Genomic DNA, 22,896 nt, shown 5'->3' with positions numbered 1-22,896 from the left:
ATCAAAAAAACCACCCCTTTTATTATCGAAACAAAAAAAATCAAATATTTGGGAATAAATCTAACAAAAGAGGTAAAGGACCTATACAAAGAAAACTATAAAACACTGTTAAAAGAAATAGAAGAAGACACAAAGAAATGGAAAGACAGCCCCTGCTCATGGATTGGAAGAATAAACATTATTAAAATGGCCATCCTACCAAAAGCAATATACAGATTCAATGCTATTCCAATCAAAATCTCAATGGCATTCTTCAAAGAAATAGAACAATTATTGATGAAATTCATATGGAATCACCAAAAACCCCGAATAGCCAAAGCTCTACTGAAAAAAAAAGAAGGAAATGGAGGCATCACACTCCCAGACTTCAAACTATACTACAAAGCCATAATCATCAAAACTGCATGGTATTGGAACAAGAACAGACATACAGACCAATGGAATCGAATAGAAAATCCAGAAATAAACCCACAGATTTATGGTCAACTAATCTTTGACAAAGGAGCAAAGACTATGCATTGGAGCAAAGAAAGTTTGTTCAATAGATGGTGCTGGGAAAACTGGGTCGCTACATGCAAAAGAATGAAGCTTGACCACTACCTCACACCATACACAAAAATCAACTCAAAATGGATTAAAGAACTAGACATAAGACCTGAAACCATAAAATACATAGAAGGAAATATAGGCGAAACACTACGGGATTTGCACATCAAAGACATCTTTACAGACACATCACCCAAAGCAGTGATAGTGAAGAGAAAGATAAACAGCTGGGACTACATCAAATTAAAGAGCTTCTGCACAGCAAAAGAGACAATAACAAAAACAAAGAGAAACCCCACCAACTGGGAGAACATTTTTGCACCCAACACTAATGATAAAGGACTGATCACAAAAATCTGCAAAGAGCTGATGAGACTCAGCAACAACAAAGAAAATAATCCAGTCAAAAAATGGGCAGAAGAGCTAAAAAGAAACTTCTCTGAAGAGGAAATGCAAATGGCCAACAGACATATGAAAAAATGTTCAACATCACTTGTCATCAGGGAAATGCAAATCAAAACTACCATGAGATACCATCTCACACCAGTGAGAATGGCACATATTAAAAAAACTAGCAACAACAAATGTTGGCGAGGGTGTGGAGAAAAAGGAACTCTTGTGCACTGTTGGTGGGAGTGCAAACTGGTCCAACCACTATGGAGAGCTGTGTGGAGATTTCTGGACCTACTAAACATAGAGCTTCCATATGATCCAGCAATTCCACTCCTAGGTATTTACCCAAAGGACACAGAAACATCAATTCCAAAGAGCACCTGCACTCCTATGTTTATAGCAGCACAGTTTACAATAGCTAAGCTTTGGAAACAACCCAAATGCCCAAAAATAGATGACTGGATCAAGAAGATGTGGTACATATATACCATGGAATATTACTCAGCATTCAAAAAAGATAAACACATGCAATTTGCAGCAACATGGATGGCACTGGAAGGGATCATGCTCAGCGAAATAAGCCAAAAAGAAAAAGAAAAATACCGGATGGTCTCACTCATAGCAGGAATCTAGAAAACTTAAATAAGGGACCAGGAAAATGAATATAAGAAAGTGAAAATCAAAATCAACAAAAAACTATGAACCAGAGACACTTTTTGGGGGTGGGGGGCGGGAGGGGAAGGATTGGGGTCAGAATGGGGCGTTTGCAATTGTATGGGGGAATATAAAAATAAAATTTAATATTTTAAAAAAAAAAAAAAAAAAAAAAAAAAAAGTCTCATTAAAGCATTTACACTAGACATTAAACAAAAATCATATTCTTAGGAAAGATTTATTTCACTTTTCAATCTATAAGAAATTCTTCTTTTCTCCAAAATTTATAATCATTTTGCCAAAATGAGATTCCATACTTCTCATCTGTATTCCAGATTTGCAACTAACGTTTTTTGTGTGTGAATTTTATAAAACTATATGAACATGTGAAACACATGTAGGGATTCTTCCAAAGCCTTGCTATGGACTTCTGCAGGCAAGGTGCTCAGAAACTTAAACTTCATTAGCTTCATGTTAAATTAGTCCCCACCTAAGTGGGGGTATTACTGCACAATCATAAATACTAAATATTGCTAAATATCATGTTTATGTATATAGGTGTGTATAAGGGAACAAATAACTATAAAATAAGTTTGAAAAGATTAGGAGAAAGAGGAGAGCTAGATTTGGAGTTAGTCAAACATGTTTACATTTCCAGCCACACACTTCTAGTTTTTTTCTTTTTTTTGTTATTTTCTTTTTTCCCCATTTGGCACAAAAGAAAAAGAAGTGGGAAGAGGAGGAAGAGGGGTAGGGAAAGGCGGAGAGCATGGGAAGGGGAGAAAAGAGTTGCTGAAAAGGAGAGAGAGAACTATCAGACAGTAGGTGATGAATGGGGCTATTGCCAAGCAGGGAACTCAGGGAGGGGGCTCCAGAAGACAGTACCAAAAGTGCTTGAGAGCACTGAGAGATCATTTATACAAAGACTCTACCTTTGTAATGTTCCACAGCAGAGTCTTTAAAGAGGAAGCTGTTTAGTAAAGAGTGAGGTTGAATTCTAGTAGTAAAGGGTGAGGAGTGAGTTGGCACATCATGGCAAGTTTCATCACAGAGCATTGTAGTTAGAGTCTCCAGTCAACACAGACAATGTCAGCAAAGAGAAAGTCCTGATGCATTTCAACCTGTTGTTGCAGGGCAACCCCAATATAAAATGGGTTGCCTGCCTGGGGGTCCTCACCTGCGTGCTTAAAGGGGACTTAAACTGCAGGCATACACAAAACGTTAGCAAAAGGTTTATTTACAAGGGAAGGGGAAATGAGGAAATGAACAACTCAGGGAGAAAAAGAGGGAGATAAATTCTTAAATGCGTTCTACCCGTTCTGCTGACCTGGAATCCCAAATGACCCACTGAGACCATGTGCTGTGCCGGCAGGGAGCAGGAGCCAAGAGAGAGTGAGACCCCACTCAGATGGCCGGTTATAAACACAAACCTGAGAAAAATGGCTGCTTAACTCCGCCCTCAGGTCCTCGCAACCTCCCTTTGGGGATCATGGTATTTGTAGTTCCCAGTGTCTTGATGGAGTGGGGGTGGAGTGAACAAAGCCTGTATTGAGTTTGCTCAGGACATCCTTTCCCCCTAACACTGTCACTATCTGTCACACCTGCTGCCTAACTCCTCACCAGCACAGTAGTAATGACAGGTTCACATGGTCATCTCATAATAGCTGGGTTTCCTCTGACTTGTGTCCCAAGTCAGGCTCAGCTGCTGTCTATCTTGGTGCTGCTCAGGTTTTGGAAAATGAACTGACCATCAAAATCCCTTCTATCCTATCCCAGCCTTACCCTGGGCTTCAGCTCCCAGAACAGAGCTTCTTTGGAGCCAGAGAGAAAGTTACTTTGGTGAGAAAATATTAAGAGATCTTACCTCAGTTTAAGTGGAGTGATTTCTGTGATTTCTGTGTCTCTCACTGGATGGTTGGACTTTTATGTTGCCCTTCCATTGTGTGGCTCTCTGGATTTCCTTCAGAGACCAAGTAATCAGAAGTAAAGCAACTTCTAATGGACGTAGAGTAATGTGAAACTGAAAGCACAAGGCCCAAGGCAGTGAGTCCGATAACAGGAAATCCACGAAGCTGAGGGAGTGGCAGGTTACACGGGTTTCACATGATTTCACAAGAGAAATCTTCAAAGTTTTTGAATATTTCAAAAGAGATTAGAGACCACTTGTTTTTAAGAAAATGTCCATGATATATAATAGAATATATCTCAGGTTTGGAGATAAGATTGAGAAACCTGGAATGAGAAAACATATTTTTTAGCTATACTTTTCTTTAAAATGGTTATACTTACAGTAAGCCTGGTTCCATATCTATAAATGCAATAAGTGAGGAAAAGGCATGTCCGACACACTCGGCAACACCAGCACCGGGCCAAGCATCTGGCACTTAATACCCAGTGCAGTCAGGAGGGGGTGCCATGTATTACTCTGTGTTCCAGACTCAGTGCTGACTGCTTTACCTGAGTCACATGACTCATATCTCATAACAGCATTCCTCCAGGATTTTATTCATACCAAGGAATAGGAAGTTTCAATGTCTTAGCCCAAATCATAGGACCAGAAGCATCGACAGCATTAACTCTCAATTCTAATCCAATTATCTGTGTGTCTATTATTATTTCAATACCATACTGTTTTTATTTTCATTTTTATTTTATATATTTTTACATAATTTTTCATTTTTGTATAATGTATGCATTTTCATCTTGGTTATTGTTCCTGTAAAAATTCCCACCCTGCCTTGTTTTGATCCTAATCCATCCCCTCCACCCACCCCCGCCGGAGTGTATCTCTGGTTTATAGTTGCCTGTTGATTTTGATTTTACTTTATTATAATTAGTCTTTTTCCTGATCCCTTATTTAGGTTTTCTAAATTCCTGCTATAAGTGAGATCATCTGGTATTTTTCTTTTTCCTTCTGGTTTATTTCACTGAGCATGATCCCTTCTAGCACCATCCATGTTGCTGCAAAATGCATGGGTTTATCTTTTTTGATTGCTGAGTAAAATTCCATTGTGTTTATGTACCATATTTTCTTGATCCAGCCATCTATTTTTGGGCATTTGGGTTGTTTCCATAGCTTACCTAGTATAAATAGTGCTGCAGTAAACATGGGGTGCAGGTGTCCTTTTGAATCAATGTTTTTGAGTCCTTTGGGTAAATACCTAGGAGTGGGATTGCTGGATCATATGGTAGCTCCATTTTTAGTGGATTGAGGAACCGCCACACAGCTCTTCCTAGTGGTTGGACCAGTTTGCATTCCCACCAGCAGTGCAGGAGAGTTCTTTTTCCACATCCTCGCCAACATTTGTTGTTGCTAGTTTTTTTAATATATGCCATTCTCACTGGTGTAAAATGGTATCTCATTGTGGTTTTGATTTGCAATTCCCTGATTAGAAGTGATGTTGAACATTTTTTCATATGCCTGTTGGCCATTTGCATTTCCTCTTTGGAGAAGTTTCTTTTGAGCTCTTCTGCCCAATTTTTCATTGGGTTATTTATTTTGTTTTTGTTGAGTCTTGTCAGCTCTTTGTATATTTTTGTGATCAGTCCTTTATCATAAGTGTTGTGTGCAAAAATTTTCTCCAATCAGTGGGGTCTCTCTTTGTTTTGGTTACTGTCTCTTTTGCTGTACAGAAGCTCTTTAATTTGATGCAGTCCCAGCTGTTTATCTTTTCTTCACTATCACTGCTTTGTGTGATGTGTCTTTAAAGATGTTACTGAGGTGAATACCATACTGTTTTGGTTACTATTGCCCTGTAGTATAAATTGAAGTCATAGAATATAATACCTACATTTTTTTTTCTCAGAATTATCAGGGCTTTTAATGGTTCCATACAAATTTCATTAATGTTTGCTCTATATCCTCGAAATATATTGTTTTTTGATAGGATTACATTAAATCTCTGTATTGCCTTTGGTAAGATGGTCATTTTAGCAGTGATAACTCTTCTAATCAATGAGTATAGCATATCTTTCCTTTTTTGTGTGTTTTCTTCTATTTCTTTTTTTTAAGATTTTATTTATTTATTTATTTATTTGTTTGTTTGTTTGTTTGTTTATACATACATACAAGAACCAGGGTACAGGCAAGACATGCAGGAGGGTGAGAGGATTCACCAGAGACAGAGCGGGGAACAGAGCAGGCAGACCAACTGAAACACACTGCTGAGGGGAGCAGCGGGCGAGACAGGAGAGGTCTGCTGCACCATCTGAGAACAGTTTTATTGGAACACAGGCATGCCCATTCTCTTATATCTATGCCTATGACTGCTTCATTTTAATGGCAGAGTAAAAACTATTGAGAGACTGTATGACCAGTGATCCACAGATCCATGGGCAGTTACTATCTGATCTTCTTCTGAAAAGCTATCTAGTCATTGCTATGAAGACTCGAGCCTTAGTTTTTAGTGAAAAACTTTAAACTCATCAAAAATTAAAAAAAGGATTGTGAAATACATTTTATTTCCAGATTGAAAATAATAACTCTTAATGCTTTAAGACACAACAACTACTTCCCAGGACTTTTGACAGTTAGAATAAAGTCTACATAAACTAAGTAATACACAGAATATTATTTTGTTAGTCAAAAAGGTTAGAAACAATTCCAGTCTCTTTAGGAGAAAACCAGCAGGCTCTCAAGTAAGACTAAGGGAATGAGATGTGGGTAAATCAGATGAAAGGGATCAGTTGTGTGGTGAAGGATAGAATTGTACTTTTAGTGATGAACTTAATGCTGTATACACACATGCTGATTTTTAATGATGCACACGCAAAACTTATACAATGTCAAAATGCAATGTTATTTCAATTTTTAAAAAGTGGAACTGATAGCTTGAGCTTTAGGAATATAAGATAGCTACTAATTGTTAGCTCAGTATTCTACCATTTTTTGTGTCCAGTTCATCTTTGTAAATGGTTTGTGCCACTCATAAACAATATGATTATCATTATATACTATGTTTAGTCCAGTGTAAGTTAAAGTTCTAAGTGTCCCTTTTTTTTTTTTTTTTTGAAATGGAATTGTCAATTTGGTTTTTTTTTTTTTTTTTTTTAAATAGAGGCATGTTTTATTTATTTATTTATTTGTTTGTTTATACATGCACTGGGTACAGTCAGAAGCACGGGAGGGTGAGAGAATTCACCAGAGCCAGAGCAGGGAGCAGAGCAGGCAGAAGGACCGAAGTACACTGCTGAGGGGAGCAGCGGGCGGCAGGAGAGGTCTGCGCGCCATGTGGGATCCTCCTCCGGTGGCCGGGGAGCAGCCGGGGATCGAACCGGCGCCGCAGAGGCTGCGGGCAGCTTCGCAACCCAGCGCTCAACCGCTGCGCCACCGGGGAAGCCCTCTAAGTGTCCCTTTAACATTAGAAGTTGGATGAATTGAGCAAGAAGGGAATATTTTCTTTAACTTGTTTGTTTATTATTCAACTCCTACTCATGTTAAGGTTTCTTCAGTCTTCCTATGGAAATTCTGAAGTTTCTAGATCTCTGTATAAGGTAATTTGCTATATCTGGGAATCCATCAGAGAGGATTCTCCATCTCAATGCCCAGAAATCACATTATAGTTCACAGATCATACAACATTGAGACAATAAATAAAATGTTCATTGTCTGCACTAAAAATCTAAGATGCTTGTTCCCGACATTGGAACTCGTACACTTGGAGAAAAAGATGAACAACTATGTCCTAAGATTTTTCTCTAAAACTCTGCTCAGTATTCAATTTTCTACTAATAGTCATCTGGAAGAATTAGCTTCTCTTAAGTAGTACTAGCTCGTGATCCCTGCTGTGTTGGTACAGTAGTAAATGTATCCTTATTATACAATTTATGTTTGTTTTTTTTTTTAGGAAGATAGACATGGTTTTAATTATCATACTGAATGTCTTTATAAATTTAAGTGTTATAAAAATGCAAAAACCAATTATTATCAGGTATAGTGATGTTTTCCAAGTTCTAAAAAATGCTTGAGCTGTGCCTGATTAAGAGTGACTAGGATAGATTTTTTTCTTTAGGTCTTTAGCTTAACAAACATCTCTTCTTTGGTTTTTCCATCCTCTTCTGGAGAAGTTGTATCTCATTAGTGAGCCGATTGCTCTCATGTTCGAATCCTTCCTTTAGTAGCTGGGCCTGTTCCTAAAATGCAAACAGAAACTGAGTAGAATGTAGTGTTAAGTAGCTCTTTAACTGCTATCTAGTTCCTACATTCATGGACATTTTGGTATTTAATTCCTTCTTAAAATTTTCTCTACCCTTAATTTTCATTATATTTTTTCCTGGGCACAGTAGTTCCTTGATTACTTATCTTGAGTCTACTTCAGCTAAGGAAGATTTTTTACTTATATTCCCTGATATATTGATAAACATAACTTATCAATCTTGATCTCTTTTCCCATTATTTCTATACAATCTTTGTGGGCAATATTCATCATATGTTTGCTTTCAAACCAAATCTATACATTATAGACACTTTCATACACACATAACACTTAGCGACACATACAACACAAAAATACAGAATTTTCCAAATCTGATGAGGTGTCTAAATTGTTTTTTTTTCAAAGATTTATTTATTTACTTGTTCATAGAAGAGCTGGGTTTTAGGCCAGAGGTGTGGGGGGTGGGGTGGGTGAGAAGATTCACCAGAGACAGAGTGGGAACAGAACAGGCAGATTTACTGAAATGTACTGGCGGGAGCAGCAGGCAAGACAGGAGAGGTCTGATGCGCCATATGTTAACTCCCTGGCTGAGGATCCAACTCAGGCAGTAGAGGTGATAGCACTGAGACTTAACCCATATGCCACCAGGGAGGCCCTGATATGTCAGGGAGGCCCTAAATTTTATATCAGGGAGTTAGATATAAATATCCACACCTTGGTGCCAGAAGTGCAGCATAGAATCAAGGAAATCAGAGTCCCAGATGGATCAAGTTGGATTTTGTATTCAACTTTCAACTCAAAACAACAGGGAGGAGGCCATGCATAACAGGAAGGTGTGGCAGACTGACACATGTGTGAAACTTTAACAGTCCTTGTGCTCATAAAGGTTCTCTTACAGCTATAGTAATACCAGGCATGACAGAAAAAAAAATCATTGTGGATTCCACTAAGTACTGAAATCAGTTCAGATGTCCTACCAGTTGTGTGATCCTATAAAAGTTATTTGTTCTTTTTTCAACGTCTTGTCTGTTCTTAAGTGACTAGGACATTGCAGTTCATGTTTCATATCATATTAAGCAGGAGATAAAGAGTTTATATATATATATATAATGCCTAGAAGATAATAGCTACCTGTGATTGAAGGATACATTGGTAAAGAACTGAGTTGATATACTGCAAATAAGATCTTAACCATCAGACACAGGCAAGGGCATTCAGGCTGGTTTTAAGATAATGAAAAGTACAAGTAGGCGAGCAAGGCCCTGCTTCTGGGCTTCATATCCTCACCACCACACTAAGGCCTGATCAGGGAGACTAGAGAGAAGACAGACAGACACCTGAATGTGATGCAATTAAATACCTGAAGTTTAAGGGCAAGAGTCCTCTCTTGCTCTTCCAGCAGCTGGGCCCTGTCCCTCTCCATCTTCTCAGTCAATTGTCTCACATGTTCCTGATAACTCTTTTCTTTCTGTTCCATCATCTGTTCATTTTTTGTTTGCATTTCCTCTAACATTTTTGCTGAAGCCTGAGCAGATTCTGCTTTCACACGTTCCACTGTCAGGAGGAAGAGGAAGAAAAAAATGTATGTGCATAACCAGGTTGTCTCTTTGTTCCTTGTACACTGACCTTCATCGTTGCTGCTGACTGCAGATGCCCTAGTCAGAAATGACCTCAGCAGTAAGAGGCATCTTTGCTGCTTTTGTTCTTGCTGAGGATCCCAGCCAAGTTAGTTAAACTAAGAGATTTTCAGGTTCTCTAGTCTCTTGATAAGCTCCTCACCTTCAATTTCTTTTTCCTTTCCTGTGAGCATCTGGTCTGTCTGTAGAATGGCATCAGTCACAGATTCCTTGGATACCAAGTATTTCTGAAGAATCTCTTCAGCCTTAGGACCCAGAGAACAAGCAGTTAGTGACAGGAAATATCTGCAAGCACTTGCTCCTGCCTGACTGTCCACCACCTTTTCCTCTAGGACTTTGTCCTCCTAGGCCTGTGAAATGGTGGTCAAGAGTCCTGTCACAGCAGTGTGGGTGCATGTTCTGGGCTGCCAATCTGCTAACCCTGTTAAGCAGAATTATATGTAATACATGATTACATTTTATATCTTGTATCATAATATATATTATATATACTGAAAACATAGGAATCTGTTCTTACAGAGTAAGGAATCTAATTTTGGAGCTATAGTGCTATGGTTCCATATGGAATAAGCGTGGTAGAAAATGAAACCATCATGCAGAAGGCACATCAGAGTAAAGAAGGTGGAGGGAGAGTGGGAGGGAGGGAAGTGTGGGTTTGAGGGGGAATAACAGCAACCGATAAAGTCAGTTTGAACCATAAATTAGTAAATTATATTTTTGTTCAATAAACTGTCACTAGGTTTCTGCCTTTGCCACATTTGGATCTGGCTGTGATAGATTACAATAACCTGGTAGGTCAAGAATCTGATATCCAATTTATAACTCAGTTGTTAATTGATGCACCCTCTTGGAGAGCACATAGGACATATCTGATAAAACAGGTTCTCTGTGCATGTTGATTGAATGAAAGTGTGAATGCTGTCAGCCCTGAATTGCATATCTGTGTGCAGTTGCACTTGGTAACATTGGTGTTTGAAGGATGCATGTCACTTTCCCAGAATCAACAGCTCGATCTGGGTACCTGTATCCCTTTCCTAGGTTGCTGAGAGTACGATTTCTTCAACTCTTGTAATTTCTGGATGTAGAGATGATAGCCCCCTGGTTTAGAAAATATCCCCTGCTTTATGTCTTCTTCTAGAGGAGTGAAGATATCTTGAAGTAAAGCTGAGCAGCGGTCTGATGATGCTTGCAAATTCTTTTTACAGAAGTTGTCCCACTTTTGTTCTAGCTGGGCCTTTAATGTCAAAATAAGATATGGAATAAATAAGATAAGGTGTTATGTTGATCTCAGAATTTGTGGAAAGTCCTCTCAAAAATTAGACTATGACCCTAGACAAACTTAAAGTTATCACAGCATTAGCATTCCACCCTTCTGATCTATGGAATACATTTTTCCTTGGAGGTGAGGTTCAGAGCAAAGATTTAGGTTACACTTTTTGAGATAAACTTCTGCTTTTTAAATTAGACCTATGAGTGCATATGGAATAAATGTAGTTTATCATAAGGCTGCTGAAGAGCACTGAGAGAACCCTTTATTTTGCTTTTGGCTAGAATATTAAATCAGTATCATAACATGAAGATACAGTTTGATTGGAAGCCCTAATTGTTACAGATGTGCATTTCATTAAATTATGGGGAAGATGATTAATTTATTCATCAAAAAAACTGAGCTCTTCGGGTCCATTATAATAGCCTTATTTCTTCTTCCTATAATGATAATGACTATTGGTTGTTATCACTTTAAAGTCCAGTAAGAACTGGTTCTTAAATAACCATTTTCTAGTAGTACTTTGCTTTCTGAGACCCTAATCCATGTAAAGTTGAGTAAAAAAAATACCGCTAATTCCTTTTGAAATAAATGGTCTACATCTTTGAAGGAACTCTTCATGAAGACTTCAATGGCCTCTCTCTCACAGTCCCTGTGCAGGTCCAGCAGCTCCTGGAGAGTTTCTGTGGGCAGCTGAACTTTCTGGCCCATCAGTTGTTCATAGCGGGCAATGGCCTTTTGCACTGCAGCTGAGTTCTCTATCTGGGCCAAGGCTAGGACTGCGTTCTCCATGCAGGGCAGATCCCCACTGCTGATGGCATCGACATAGGTCACCACCAGTTTGGCTAGACCTACAGAGAACAAATGATAATCTTGTTGTAGATGGGGTGAAGAAATGTTCTGGTATGAAAGTTTGTAATTATGAGTATTACCACCTTTTGCCTCACAGCAACACTGTCCTCAGCATCACCTGGGAGATTGTTGCTAATAATGCAGATTCTGCCTCTAGATTAGACCAACTGGATTAGACCATCCTCTCTGGCAATACCCAGGTGATATGTATGCATATCAGAGGTGTTGGTGTGGTTCTTTCAGTGCTTCTGTCTTTTCTCACCCAAGAAATTCTGCAAGGCAGATGCTATCCCTTCCAGGTTTAGTGTCATCAGTGCAAATAAAGACTGGAAGAGGACTCACGGGTTCCATTGACCTGGATGCCTCCCGAAATTGTTTTAGTGTTGGCATTACTGAAGATGTAGTCACAGAAGACTGCAGCTTGTTGCACAAATTCAGAGTCCAGTTCATCATCATGCAGAGTCTCAAGCTGGCCTAGTTTCTTCCGGTGAGTGGGCCGATCAAAGATAAAGCATTTCTTCTTTGGGAAGAACTTCCGGATACAGAGTCGGGGCAGATTAAAATTTCTATCTTTTTTACTGGAACCTGGAGGAAGACAAAAAAGGTATTTGGCTGATATAGGAACTACAAACTTTTACTGTAAAGGGTCACACAAAATATTTTAGTTTTTGCATATCCTCAATTACAACAGAAAGTAGCCATCGACAATACAAGTATCCCCCACTTCTCACAAGTTTTCTTAAGTCACTTCACTTTTACCAAAGGCCTACATATAGTTCCTGTTTTCACAAACAAAAAGTGATCTGAAGAGGATGTTTGCGATTATCACAAGAGGCAAAAAGTGAAACTAGCACTCAATGTTGGTCTTTTAGAGAGCTGTCACAGAGGCAAAGCACCCCCACCAAGCATCCTGAGGGTACTGTCCATTTCCTGTCCCTGAAGCTAGTTCAGCATCTCAGCCTCAACCTGTCAGAGCATTAAACTGTGTCTCTAAAGGTGTGTGCTTCATCTCCATCATTTGTATGTCCCTTCGCAAGACATGTCCTAAGATATCAGGAAAGCCTAAGATGGAAAAATGCATAAGGCTAAGCAGTCACACACTCTGTGCGATTTCACCTTTTCTGCATTAGCCACATCAGCCACGACAGAAGATGAGCCTTGACTTGGAACATCAAGGCTGACAGACACAGGAGGTGGTGTAGACTTTGATTACTTACTAGCTCTAATGAATTCTAACGACAATGACTATCTGCAGGTGACCCTTTTCCTCTCAGTCCTGCAGGCCAAGCTCCTGTACCTCCCACACCCAACCTGATGATTTAGACTAAGAAACCATCAACATCATCTTTTTTCCTTTCAAGGTGCTCGCTATCTTCTCAGTTGTGATAAATGAAACTTAATTTATCTCTACTATTTAAGGGTGGTATACTCATCACATTCCTGCTTTCATGATAGATTGGTGTTATTTTAGATTTCATGTGTTATTCAATATGATTTTGTGGGTTAGATTTTGGATTTGGGGACATTCCAAAATTTTCCACTAAATGTATGGCAATTGCTTCTATACTATATAACATTCTGAATTCAAGAAAGTTACACAGGAATGCTAAACTTAAATAGCAGTAGAATCTTGTCATATGTGGATGGGCAAAACATTATTCTAATAAAGACTTATTTTGAAGGACTTCTGGTAGGCTGGCTTAGTCATCCTTTGCCAGTGACCACAGAATGCAAGTCTCTGAAATAGTGCAGTGTTCGTGCTTGAATCTACTTTTATTCATACATGTCCATTCTGTCATACTCTTTGGCTAATTACATCATGAAACCAGAGCAGGGAAGTAAAGTTAATTTGATCACAGCAAGGAAAAGGTGAAAAGAAACTTGTTCTTTGAACAGAGTAGGTATAATTTAAAATATATTTTGTTAATTCAGATCTTAAATAATCTACCTAGTTGAGAAGAATTGACGACAACTAAAGTATTATTAGTAAACTAAGAAATGATAGTTTCTCGAGTTTTATCCTCCATATAATCTGCCAATTGTAAGTTCCCTTTACCTTGCTTAAGCTTAAGCGAAATCTTCAGGTACTCATCTGGTGTGATGGGTTGTCCATCTGCTTCCAAGTCCAGGGAGAAATCCCTCAGGGTCCACACAAAGTCTGGAAAGAAGCTCACAAAGTCAGCTGAATCCTCAACCTCATTGGTATCAGGTGAGGATTTTGCCCTGATTCGATCTGTCAGTTCTGTCACATAGCTGAGCAGCAAACTAAGGGAAATTGGCGAACAAGAACAGTCCCCACATCCCATATTAGCACCACAGATTGTAGAACTTTCCTTTCCCTTTCTTCTTAACCCAAGTGTAAATTCTCAGTAGGTACATAGACTTTCCCCCCCTGTCCTCAAAGTATTATTTTGATTTCTCTTTTGTGCTTGATTCACCAGTGTTCACATTTAGGAAGCTGTTTTTTAGTACAGGTCGCCCCCCTGACATTGATGTATTAGGAATGGCAAAAAGATACTGCAGTTGGTCCATGGCCTGCTGATTGATGGTGCCCATGCTATTGTACACAAGGGTGCTGCTCAGGAGGATTGCCAGGGCAAAGATCCAGGAGTCATTCTGGTTGTCACCCTGGAAATGAGAGCACATTGGGGCAGGATTTGGTTTCATTCTCAGGGTACTTTGCAGATCAGCAGTGGCAAAAATATGCTCATTCCATTAGAGGTGTTTTATAGTATTTTTTTAAGATTAAAGACCACTTTCAAACAAAAATACTTGTTAGCAGAACATGTGTTTTGAGTAGTTTTCTGCTAAGTATTTTTGGTTTACACTGATTCTCATTAGGTCCTATTATGGATATTGGAAGATAATTGCAAAAGAAGTTGTCAAGGTTAATGATCATTCTAAGGCCTTCAATAGCAAGAATTTTCTCTTTCTTTTGTAGTAAAATTGACATATACAAGAGTAATAATACTTATAGCTATTTATTTAGCAATTATTTTGTACCTGAATTTTGTATTTTGTTTCTCTTACTACTATGAGGAATATTTAGACAGGTTAATTCTGCTTTACAAATCAGGCAAATAAAGATCTGTTACATCTGTTGAAACAAATATGAGAAAAATACAGATCTAGTAGGTCTGTTTTCCAAATGGAAACTGATGTTAAAAGAAGTCCAATAATTTTCTCAAGCTATCAAGTTAGTGATATTGTTTAAATTGAAGTAGTAGGATTTGGGGCCAAATTCCTTAACTAAAGTTCTCTGCTGTTTAAGCCTCATGAAACTGATTTTACTTCTACTGTGTGCAAGCAACTGTGTTATCTGGTATTGTTTTAATTAGAATACAGTACTGACTACCATGCTTTTCTAATATTCTCCCTTATATTTTCCTGTCCTGTGGTTGCTAAACTTGTTCTCATGACATGTGAAGAGAAAGGCAAACAATATTATGGTTGAGTGTACATTCTTATTTATGGAAAAATGAAATATGGCAAAGGTGAGAGGCTTGTTTCCAAGTTGAGTCCTCAACCCTTACCTTCTCCACATCGCCTAAGCCTTCAGTGTCCAGAAGAACCAGGGTGTGGTCTGGCTTCTTGGGATGAGGCACACACCACATCCAGATTCCTTTGGTGTGAGATTGCACTGTGGAGCCCAGGGAGAAGCCTTCAGGGGAAGATTGAGATAAAAGGAAAAAAAAAAGGGTGGCGTTTTAATGGGAGTGGGATCTGGAAATTAAGGGTTAGGAGAGAAAACTGATATCAACCAGTAGTATCACAGAAATGGGGAAAATAGAATATTCAGTACATGAAACAATTTCACATGTTTTTATGACAGAAACCATCAACCAAAAACATATAGAAGGAAATTACTTCAACATGGTAAAAGCTAAAAATAGAAAAACCTACAGCCAAAATCATACTCAATAGTGAAAGACAGAAAAATTTCCTGCAATAAAAGTGTACACAAATGTATCAAAGACATACATGTGGGAGTAAAAGTTGAAAAGCTAGTGGTGGAAAACATAGGAGCTCTGCTCCAAGATATTGGAGATGGCAATGATTTCATGTTATATGACCCCAAAAGAATAAGCAACAAAAGAAAAGTTAGTTCAACCACATCAAAAACAAGTTCAACCACATCAAAATTAAAACTTTGATGCATTAAAGGATATTACTGGAGCCTCCCTGGTAGCCTAGGGGTTAAGTCTCAGCCCTATCACCACTAAGGCCTGAGTTTGATCCCTGGCCAGGGAGGTAACCCACATATGGCACAGTAGAACTCTCTTGTCTCACCTGCTGTCCCGTTAGCAATATATTTCAGTAATTCTACCTTTCTGCTCCCCACTCTGTCTCTGGTGAATCCGCTCACCCCTGTACCTCCAGCCTACACTCCAGTTCTTCTAAGCAATAAATAAATAAATAATGGATATTACCAACAGAGTGAAAAAGGTAACTTGAAAAGGGGAGAAAATATTTGCTAGTCATGAATATGATAAGGGGTTGATATCCAACAGATATAAAAAGCAAACCAGTAAATAATTGAAAAAAGAACTTGAGCAGATAATTCTCTAGAGAAAAATATGCAAATAATCAATAACAAGTGCTCAATGTCACCAATTATTAGGAAATACAAATCAAAACCACAGTGACATACTTCTTACTATTTATCAGTATGACCAATATAAGAAACAAACAAGCAGAGATTAACAATTATTGGCGAAGATGTACAGAAATTAGAACCCTTATGCATTTCCAGTGGGGATATAAAATGGAACAATTATTATAGAAAGTGATATGTTGATTTTTAAAATAAATTAAATATCAAGTTGCCATTTGATCCAGCCATTCCATTTTTAGGTATTTACCCAAAAGAAGTGCAAGTAGGAACTCAGATATTTGTACACCTGATTTCTTAGTAATATAATTTTAATAGCCAAAAGATGGAAACAACCCAGTTGTCCACTCACAGATAAAATGTTGCTATGCATATGTAACAATTTAGACTTAAAAAAGGAATATAATTTGACACATTTTACCACAGTGATGTAACTTAGATGTTATGCTGTGAAATAAGCCAATTACAGTATGACCAGGACAAAAATATGATTCCTATTATAAGAGACCCAGAGCAGTCATTTTCATAGAAACATGGTGTTGAAAGGTGGTTGCTAAGCTTGGGGGAGTTATTGTTTAATGGGCGAAGAGTTTCTATTGGAGAAGAGGAAAACTTACGAAGGTGAATGTGAGTTTACCTAATGCCACAGAAATGTACACTAAAAAAGAGTTGCAATGGTATTTTTTTTTGTTAAGTACATTTTGAAACAGTAAAAAAAAGAATATCCTTTTCAGATTTAAGTAAGATTTTAAAGATCAGTGGAAAATTGTTCTTACTACATGAACATTTCAGCAACTGTCTAACTCTTCATCACTAAGTACATTATTTTTATTACTGCCTTAGTCTAGCTCAGAAAGGAACAATTTGGTTTTTTTCCATGTATTTTATTTTATATAATTCTTACATCATTTTTCATTTTTGCACAATGTATGCATTTTCATTTAAAACGGGAAACTAAGGCCAAGTGGGAAGAAAGATGAGCTGACTTGATATCACATTGAAGATAAAGATAAAAACATAACTATGGATCAAAATTTATCTGCCATCTTCCTCCCCCATCTCTCACGTTTGTCCTCACAGCACCATACTGAATGCTGGTAGTGTAGGTGGACAGAGGGGACTTGACAGAGTGCTGCTGGTGTCACTCACCTCTCTTCTTGCCAGCCAGCTTGTTCATCAGGTAGGATTTGCCTGTGCGGTAGAGACCCACAATAGCCACCACGACCACAGGCTGTGTGATGGCAGACAGGATCTCCAGAGCCTTTGGATTGACCACCAGTTTGTTTTGAGTGTTCTCTATGAGGCACGCTGGGTCTGGCATGTGCATCTCTGAGGTCATGTTCAGGATGTTCCCTTATCTGCGTGGGAAGAGATGGGATGAATGAAATTTTCAGTCTAATTAGATCAAGAATTTGTACCAGGTCATTTGCGTTCAGAAGATAGTGTTTTCCATTCTTCAGTGTGGTCAAAAGTCTTTTGTTGGGCCTCCCCGGTGGCATAGCGGTTGAGCGCTGGGTTGCAAAGCTGCCTTCAGCCTCTGCAGTGCCAGTTCAATCCCCGGCCACCCGCGAGTGTCCCACATGGTGCAATAGACCTCTCCTGCCGCCCACTGCTCCCCTCAGCACTGTATTTCGTCGGTCTGCCTGTTCTGCTCCCTGCTCTGGCTCTGGTGAATTTTCTCACCCTCCCACGCTTCTGACTGTACCCAGTGCTTGTATAAATAAATAAATCTTTAAAAAAAAAATTAAAAAAATAAAAATAAAATACTTAAGATTTTTTAAAAAAGTCTTTTATTAATTGTGAGATAGATGAGGGGAGCTCTGTATCAGTTTAGGAAGTTGTGGAAGTTTATAGCAGTTGTCCTTTGGAAAAAATACTGGTATGAAGGGACTTACCAACTTACACCCAATTTCATGCACCATCTTTAATTTACCATGGAAAACTTCCCGATTAGATTCTTTTAAACAGTCAATTAGACGTTAATAGAATATTGAGTAGGCTTTATATTTATTTCACATCCTGGTTATATGTCAGAAATTCAGTTTTGTTTTTTTATTCATTAATTCTCACTATAAAGACACAGGAATAAATATTTCATCATTTGATATACACCTATGGAAAACTTCCAGAGATTTTAAATATGCTTCACTCCCCTACCCCATATCAGTCAAGCTAACTAATTAGCTGGAATAGGGTTCTTTGAACATGTCATGCTGCCATTCCAGAAATGGAACTGATATAACATTCTGCAAATATCACAAAAGCCTGCACATGAATGTCTGTAGCAAATTTATATGTAATTGCCAAAACTTGGAAGCAACCAAGACTACCTTCAACAGGTAAATGAATAAATCAACTTTACTACATTCCCCAGTGGAAGACTATTCAGTGCACAAAAGAAGAACTATCAAATGGTCTTAAGATATAAAGGAGGCTTAGCATATATAAATAGGTGACAAAAACCAATCTAGAATCATACATACTCTATGATCCCAACTGCATGGCATCCTGAAAAAGGCATAATTGGACTCAATAAAAGGATTAGTGGTTGCAAGGGTGGTGGTAGAGAATTTTTAGAGCAGTAAAAAATTCTGTATTTTATTGTAATGATAGAATACATAGTATTCCCCTTTTATCCAAACACACTAAATGTGCAACAATAAGAGCAAACCCTTTGGTAAACCCTGGACTTTGGGTGATTACAATGCTCAGCCTAGTTTTTTTTTAAAAGGTATTGTTTTGGTTAGTAATGTTGAAAATAGAGAAGACCATATCTGTGTGAGATCAAGGATTATATGAAAATCTCCCTATCTTTTTCTCTATTTTATTGTAAACCTGAAACTTCTTCTAAATTTTTTCTTTCTTTAAAAAAAGACAATGAGGGAAAATTGAACATTGTCTTGATGTTTTATAGTATTTTAAATTATTATTAATTTTTATAGATGATAATATTGTGTTTATATTTTAAGACAAGTTCTAATCTTTTAAAGATACCTCAAATACTTATGGCTAAAAGAATATGGTATCTGGAATTTATCAAAACACTTGGAGAGAGAGAAAAAATATTTGGAGGAAATAAAATTAGTAATGAGGTGCTGTATGTTGAACCTGACACTATTTTGTATAAATTTGAAATTCTTCCAAACACCATTTTTAAAGTTTTTTTTAAACATATATATGACTGTATGAAACACAAGTCCAGAGATGCTTCCAGTGCCTTGTTACGGGCTGTGTAAGCAAGGAGTTCTGAACTTAAACTCCATCCATCTCATATAAATTAACCTCCAGCTAAGTGGGCTTATAACTGCATAGTCATAGATTATAACTGTAAATAGTGAATGGTCCTAAAATCATGCTTGTGTAGATATGTGTGAGAAAGTGAATAAAAGACTATGAAATAGGGTTGAAAAATTCAGGAGAGAGATGAGGAGAACTAGAGATGAACTGAGTAAATACTTACATTTCCAGACACTCTGTTATTTTCTTTCTTCCCCCCTCCCCCATTTTGTAGAAGCAGAAAAGCTGGAGGAGGAAGTGTGGGGAAGGGGAAGAATGTAGGGAGAGAAGGGCAAGAGGAAGTGAAAGGAGAGAGAGAGAGAACTATCCGACAGTAGGTGATGAATGGAGCTAGTGCCAAGCAGAGAACTCAGGGAGGAGGTTCCAGAAGACAGAATCAAAATACTTGAGAGCATTGAGAGCTCACCCAAAGACACTGCCTTTGCTTTGTGCCACAGCAGTCTTTAAAGAGGAAGCTGTTTACTAAAGTAGTGAAGCCAGTTGTAGTTGTAAGGGGTGAAGAATGAGTTGGCACATCATGACAAGTTCCATCACAATCATTGTAGTTAGTGTCCCCAGTCAACACAGACAATGTCAGCGAAGAGAAAGACACTTCTGGTGCATTTCAACCTCTCAGTATCTGTCAAACCTGCTGCTGCCCAAATTGTCGCCAGCATAGTAGTAACGGCCGGGACACACTGTCACCTCATATCTCCAGGGTTTCCTCTGGCTTCTGTCCCATGTCAGGCTCAGCTGCTGCCTATCTTGGTGCTGCTCAGGTTTTGGAAAACTGGCTATCAAAATTCTTTCCATTTTTGTCCCAGCCTCACTCTGGGCTCCAGCTCCCAGAACAGAGCTTCTTTGGAGCTGGAGAGAAAGAAACTTGCTGAGAGAATAGTAGATCTTACCTGTTTTATTCTGCTCAGTTGAGGTAGAGTGATTTCTGTGACTTCTGTGTCCCTCACTGAATGGTGGCACTATTTTATCACCCTTCCACTGTTGTGTGACTCTCTGGATTTCCTTCAGAGACCAAGCAATCAGAAGTAAACAACTTTTAACGGATGTAGAGTAATATGAAACTGAAAGTTCAGGGGACAAAGCAGTGAGTCAACAACCAAAAAGGAAATTCTGGACTTTGCTCCTAGGAGGGAGTTACATTGTTCTCACATGATTTCTCAAATGAAATCTTTATTTTTTTTTGAAGATCTCCAAAGAGATTAGAGGTCATTTGTTGTTTTTAAGAAAATGTCCATGATATGAGTGTATCTCCTGTTTGAGGGTCAGCTTAAGAAATCTGTGTTAGTGGGCAGACTGATGGGCACCTGGGAGATCCCAAACTTCATGCTTAAGGGGATTTTGCCATCTGCCCCATAAAGGCAAATCAACTCTTGTTTTTCTTTTTTCTTTTTTCATTAATTGATTTTTTATTTTTTATATCATTGCTCATTTTTAAACAATATTTGCTTTCCCCCACCCCTCAGGTATAGTCCCCATAGAATTTCCTTCACCAATGCACCCATGCACCATCACCTCAGTCCCCTGTGCTTCTCCCTCCTTCCCTCTGATCCCTCCTCCTCCTCCCCTGCAGGATGTCTCTGATTTATAATTGTCTGTTTTTGCTTTGTTGTGTTTTGTACTGCTATTATTTTTTTTTACACTGGTGTCTTATTTGGTTCCCCTATATTCCTGCTTTAAGTGAAACCATCTGATATTTTTCTTTTTCCTTCTGGCTTATTTCACTAAGTATAATTCCTTCTAGTTCCATCCACATTGCTGCGAATGGCATGAGTTTATCTTTTTGATTGCTGAATAATATTCCTTTGTGTATATATACCACATCTTTTTGATCTAGTCATCTATTTTTCGGCATTTGGGTTGTTTCCAGGTTTTACCTATTTAAATAGTGCTGCAATGAATATAGGAGTACAGGTGTTCTTTTGAATCAACGTTTTTGTGTCCTTTGGGTAGATGCCTAGTGTGCAATTGTTGGGTCATATGGTAGCTACAATTTTAGTAGATTGAGGAACCTCCAGACAGCTTTCCATAGTGGTTAGACCAGTTTGCCCTCCCACCAGTGATGTAGGAGAGTTCCTTTTTCACCACATCCTCACCAACATTTGTTGTTTCTAGTTTTTTTGATATGTGCCATTCTCACTGGGATAAGGTGGTATCTCAATGTTGTTTTGATTTGAATTTCCTCTCTGGAGAAATGTCTTTTAAGTTCTTATTTCCATTTCTTGACTGGGTTGTTTATTTTGTTTTTGTTGTATTGCGTGAGTTCTTTGTATATCTTTGTGATCAGTCCTTTAGCAGTTGTATGGAGTGCAAAAATTTTTTCCAAGTCAGTGGGGTGTCTCTCTATTTTGGTTAGTGTCTCTTTTGCTGTGCAGAAGCTTTTCATTTTGATGTAATCCTAGCTGTTTATGTTTTCCTTGACTTTCTTTGCTTTGAGTGACGAGTCTTTAAGGATGTTATTGCGATATATGTCTTGTAGTGTTTTACTTATATTTTCTTGTATATATTTTATGGTTTCAGGTCTTATGTCCAGTTCTTTCATCCATTTTGAGTTGATTTTTGTGCATGGTAAGAGATAGTGGTCTAGTTTCATTTTTTTTGCCTGTGGTGGTCCAGTTTTCCCAGCACCATTTATTGAACAGACTGTCCATGTTCCATTGCATATCTTTGCTCCTTTGTCAAAAATTAGTTGTCCATATAAGTTTGGCTTTATTTCTGGGCTCTCTATTCAGTCCCATTGGTCTGAGTGTCTGTTTTTGTTCCAATATCAAACTGTTTTAATTATTATGGCTTTGTAGTATAGCTTGAAGTTTGGAAGTGTAATACCTCCTTTCTTTTTTGTTTTCATTGGTAGGGCTTTGGCTATTTGCAGTTTTTTGTGGTTCCATATGACTTTTAGTAGTATTTGTTCTATTTATTTGAAGAATGTTATTGATATTTTTATTGGAATAGCATTGAATCTGTAAATTGCTTTTGGTAGGATGACCATTCTAATAATTTTAATTATTCCAATCCATGAGCAGGAGACGTCTTTCCATATCTTTGTGTCTTCTTTTTTTTTTTAAGATTATTTATTTATGAAAGATAAAATTAAAAAAAAAAACGAAGAAAATGTGGTGCTGGCCTTTGGGAACCGCTTCAGCCTACATCTTAGTACTTAATTCTGAAAATAGGTTAGGGATTAGAATTTCAAGGCTTTTTGAGAGGCTAAAATTAGGATTTTCATCTGTACATTTTGTTTCCTACTGTAGTAACTAGAGTGTTCTGTGGAACTGACTTAAGCAGAACTCCTAGCATAGCACCTATTCCTCCTGCTGTGGGAACTCCCCATCCATGTTTATTGTATCTGGCCACATGTTAGTAATTGCATCTACTTGTGTTTAAATAAATTATAATTCTTACTAGATAGAAGAGGCAAAAAGAACATACAAAGTAAAACAAGTTATGTTCCCATGTTGCTACTGTGTATCCACAGTAACAATTTAGTTT

The 22,896-nt window shown here is 38.1% G+C and overlaps 2 protein-coding genes across 2 annotated transcripts in view; both read right to left on the bottom strand.

Moving 5' to 3' along the window:
• The window catches only part of LOC119237197 (guanylate-binding protein 1-like), a 39,195-nt gene extending 35,374 nt beyond the window's left edge, over positions 1 to 3,821 (bottom strand). The window contains 1 exon segment of the mRNA XM_037501278.2: positions 3,458 to 3,821. The gene's annotated coding sequence lies outside the window, so the exon portion shown is untranslated.
• A 3,064-nt stretch (positions 3,822 to 6,885) lies between these two features.
• Positions 6,886 to 20,456, bottom strand: LOC119237194 (guanylate-binding protein 1-like). The gene is made up of 11 exons (XM_037501277.2): positions 20,301 to 20,456; positions 17,266 to 17,474; positions 15,038 to 15,165; positions 14,023 to 14,132; positions 13,561 to 13,757; positions 11,847 to 12,089; positions 11,223 to 11,503; positions 10,407 to 10,619; positions 9,528 to 9,630; positions 9,109 to 9,302; positions 6,886 to 7,725 (listed from the first exon to the last, which is right to left on the bottom strand). Exons 2-11 carry the CDS (start codon positions 17,453 to 17,455, stop codon positions 7,609 to 7,611), a joined length of 1,776 nt encoding a protein of 591 aa, XP_037357174.1. The 5' UTR covers positions 17,456 to 17,474; positions 20,301 to 20,456; the 3' UTR covers positions 6,886 to 7,608.
• Positions 20,457 to 22,896: the final 2,440 nt, after the last annotated feature.

The sequence above is a fragment of the Talpa occidentalis genome, unplaced genomic scaffold, assembly GCF_014898055.3.
Source record: "Talpa occidentalis isolate TD23 unplaced genomic scaffold, MPIMG_talOcc4v2.1 talOcc4.9, whole genome shotgun sequence".
Lineage (NCBI taxonomy): Eukaryota > Metazoa > Chordata > Mammalia > Eulipotyphla > Talpidae > Talpa > Talpa occidentalis.
Note: the sequence above shows the minus strand (reverse complement) of the source record. Positions and strands in the feature narration are given on the sequence as shown.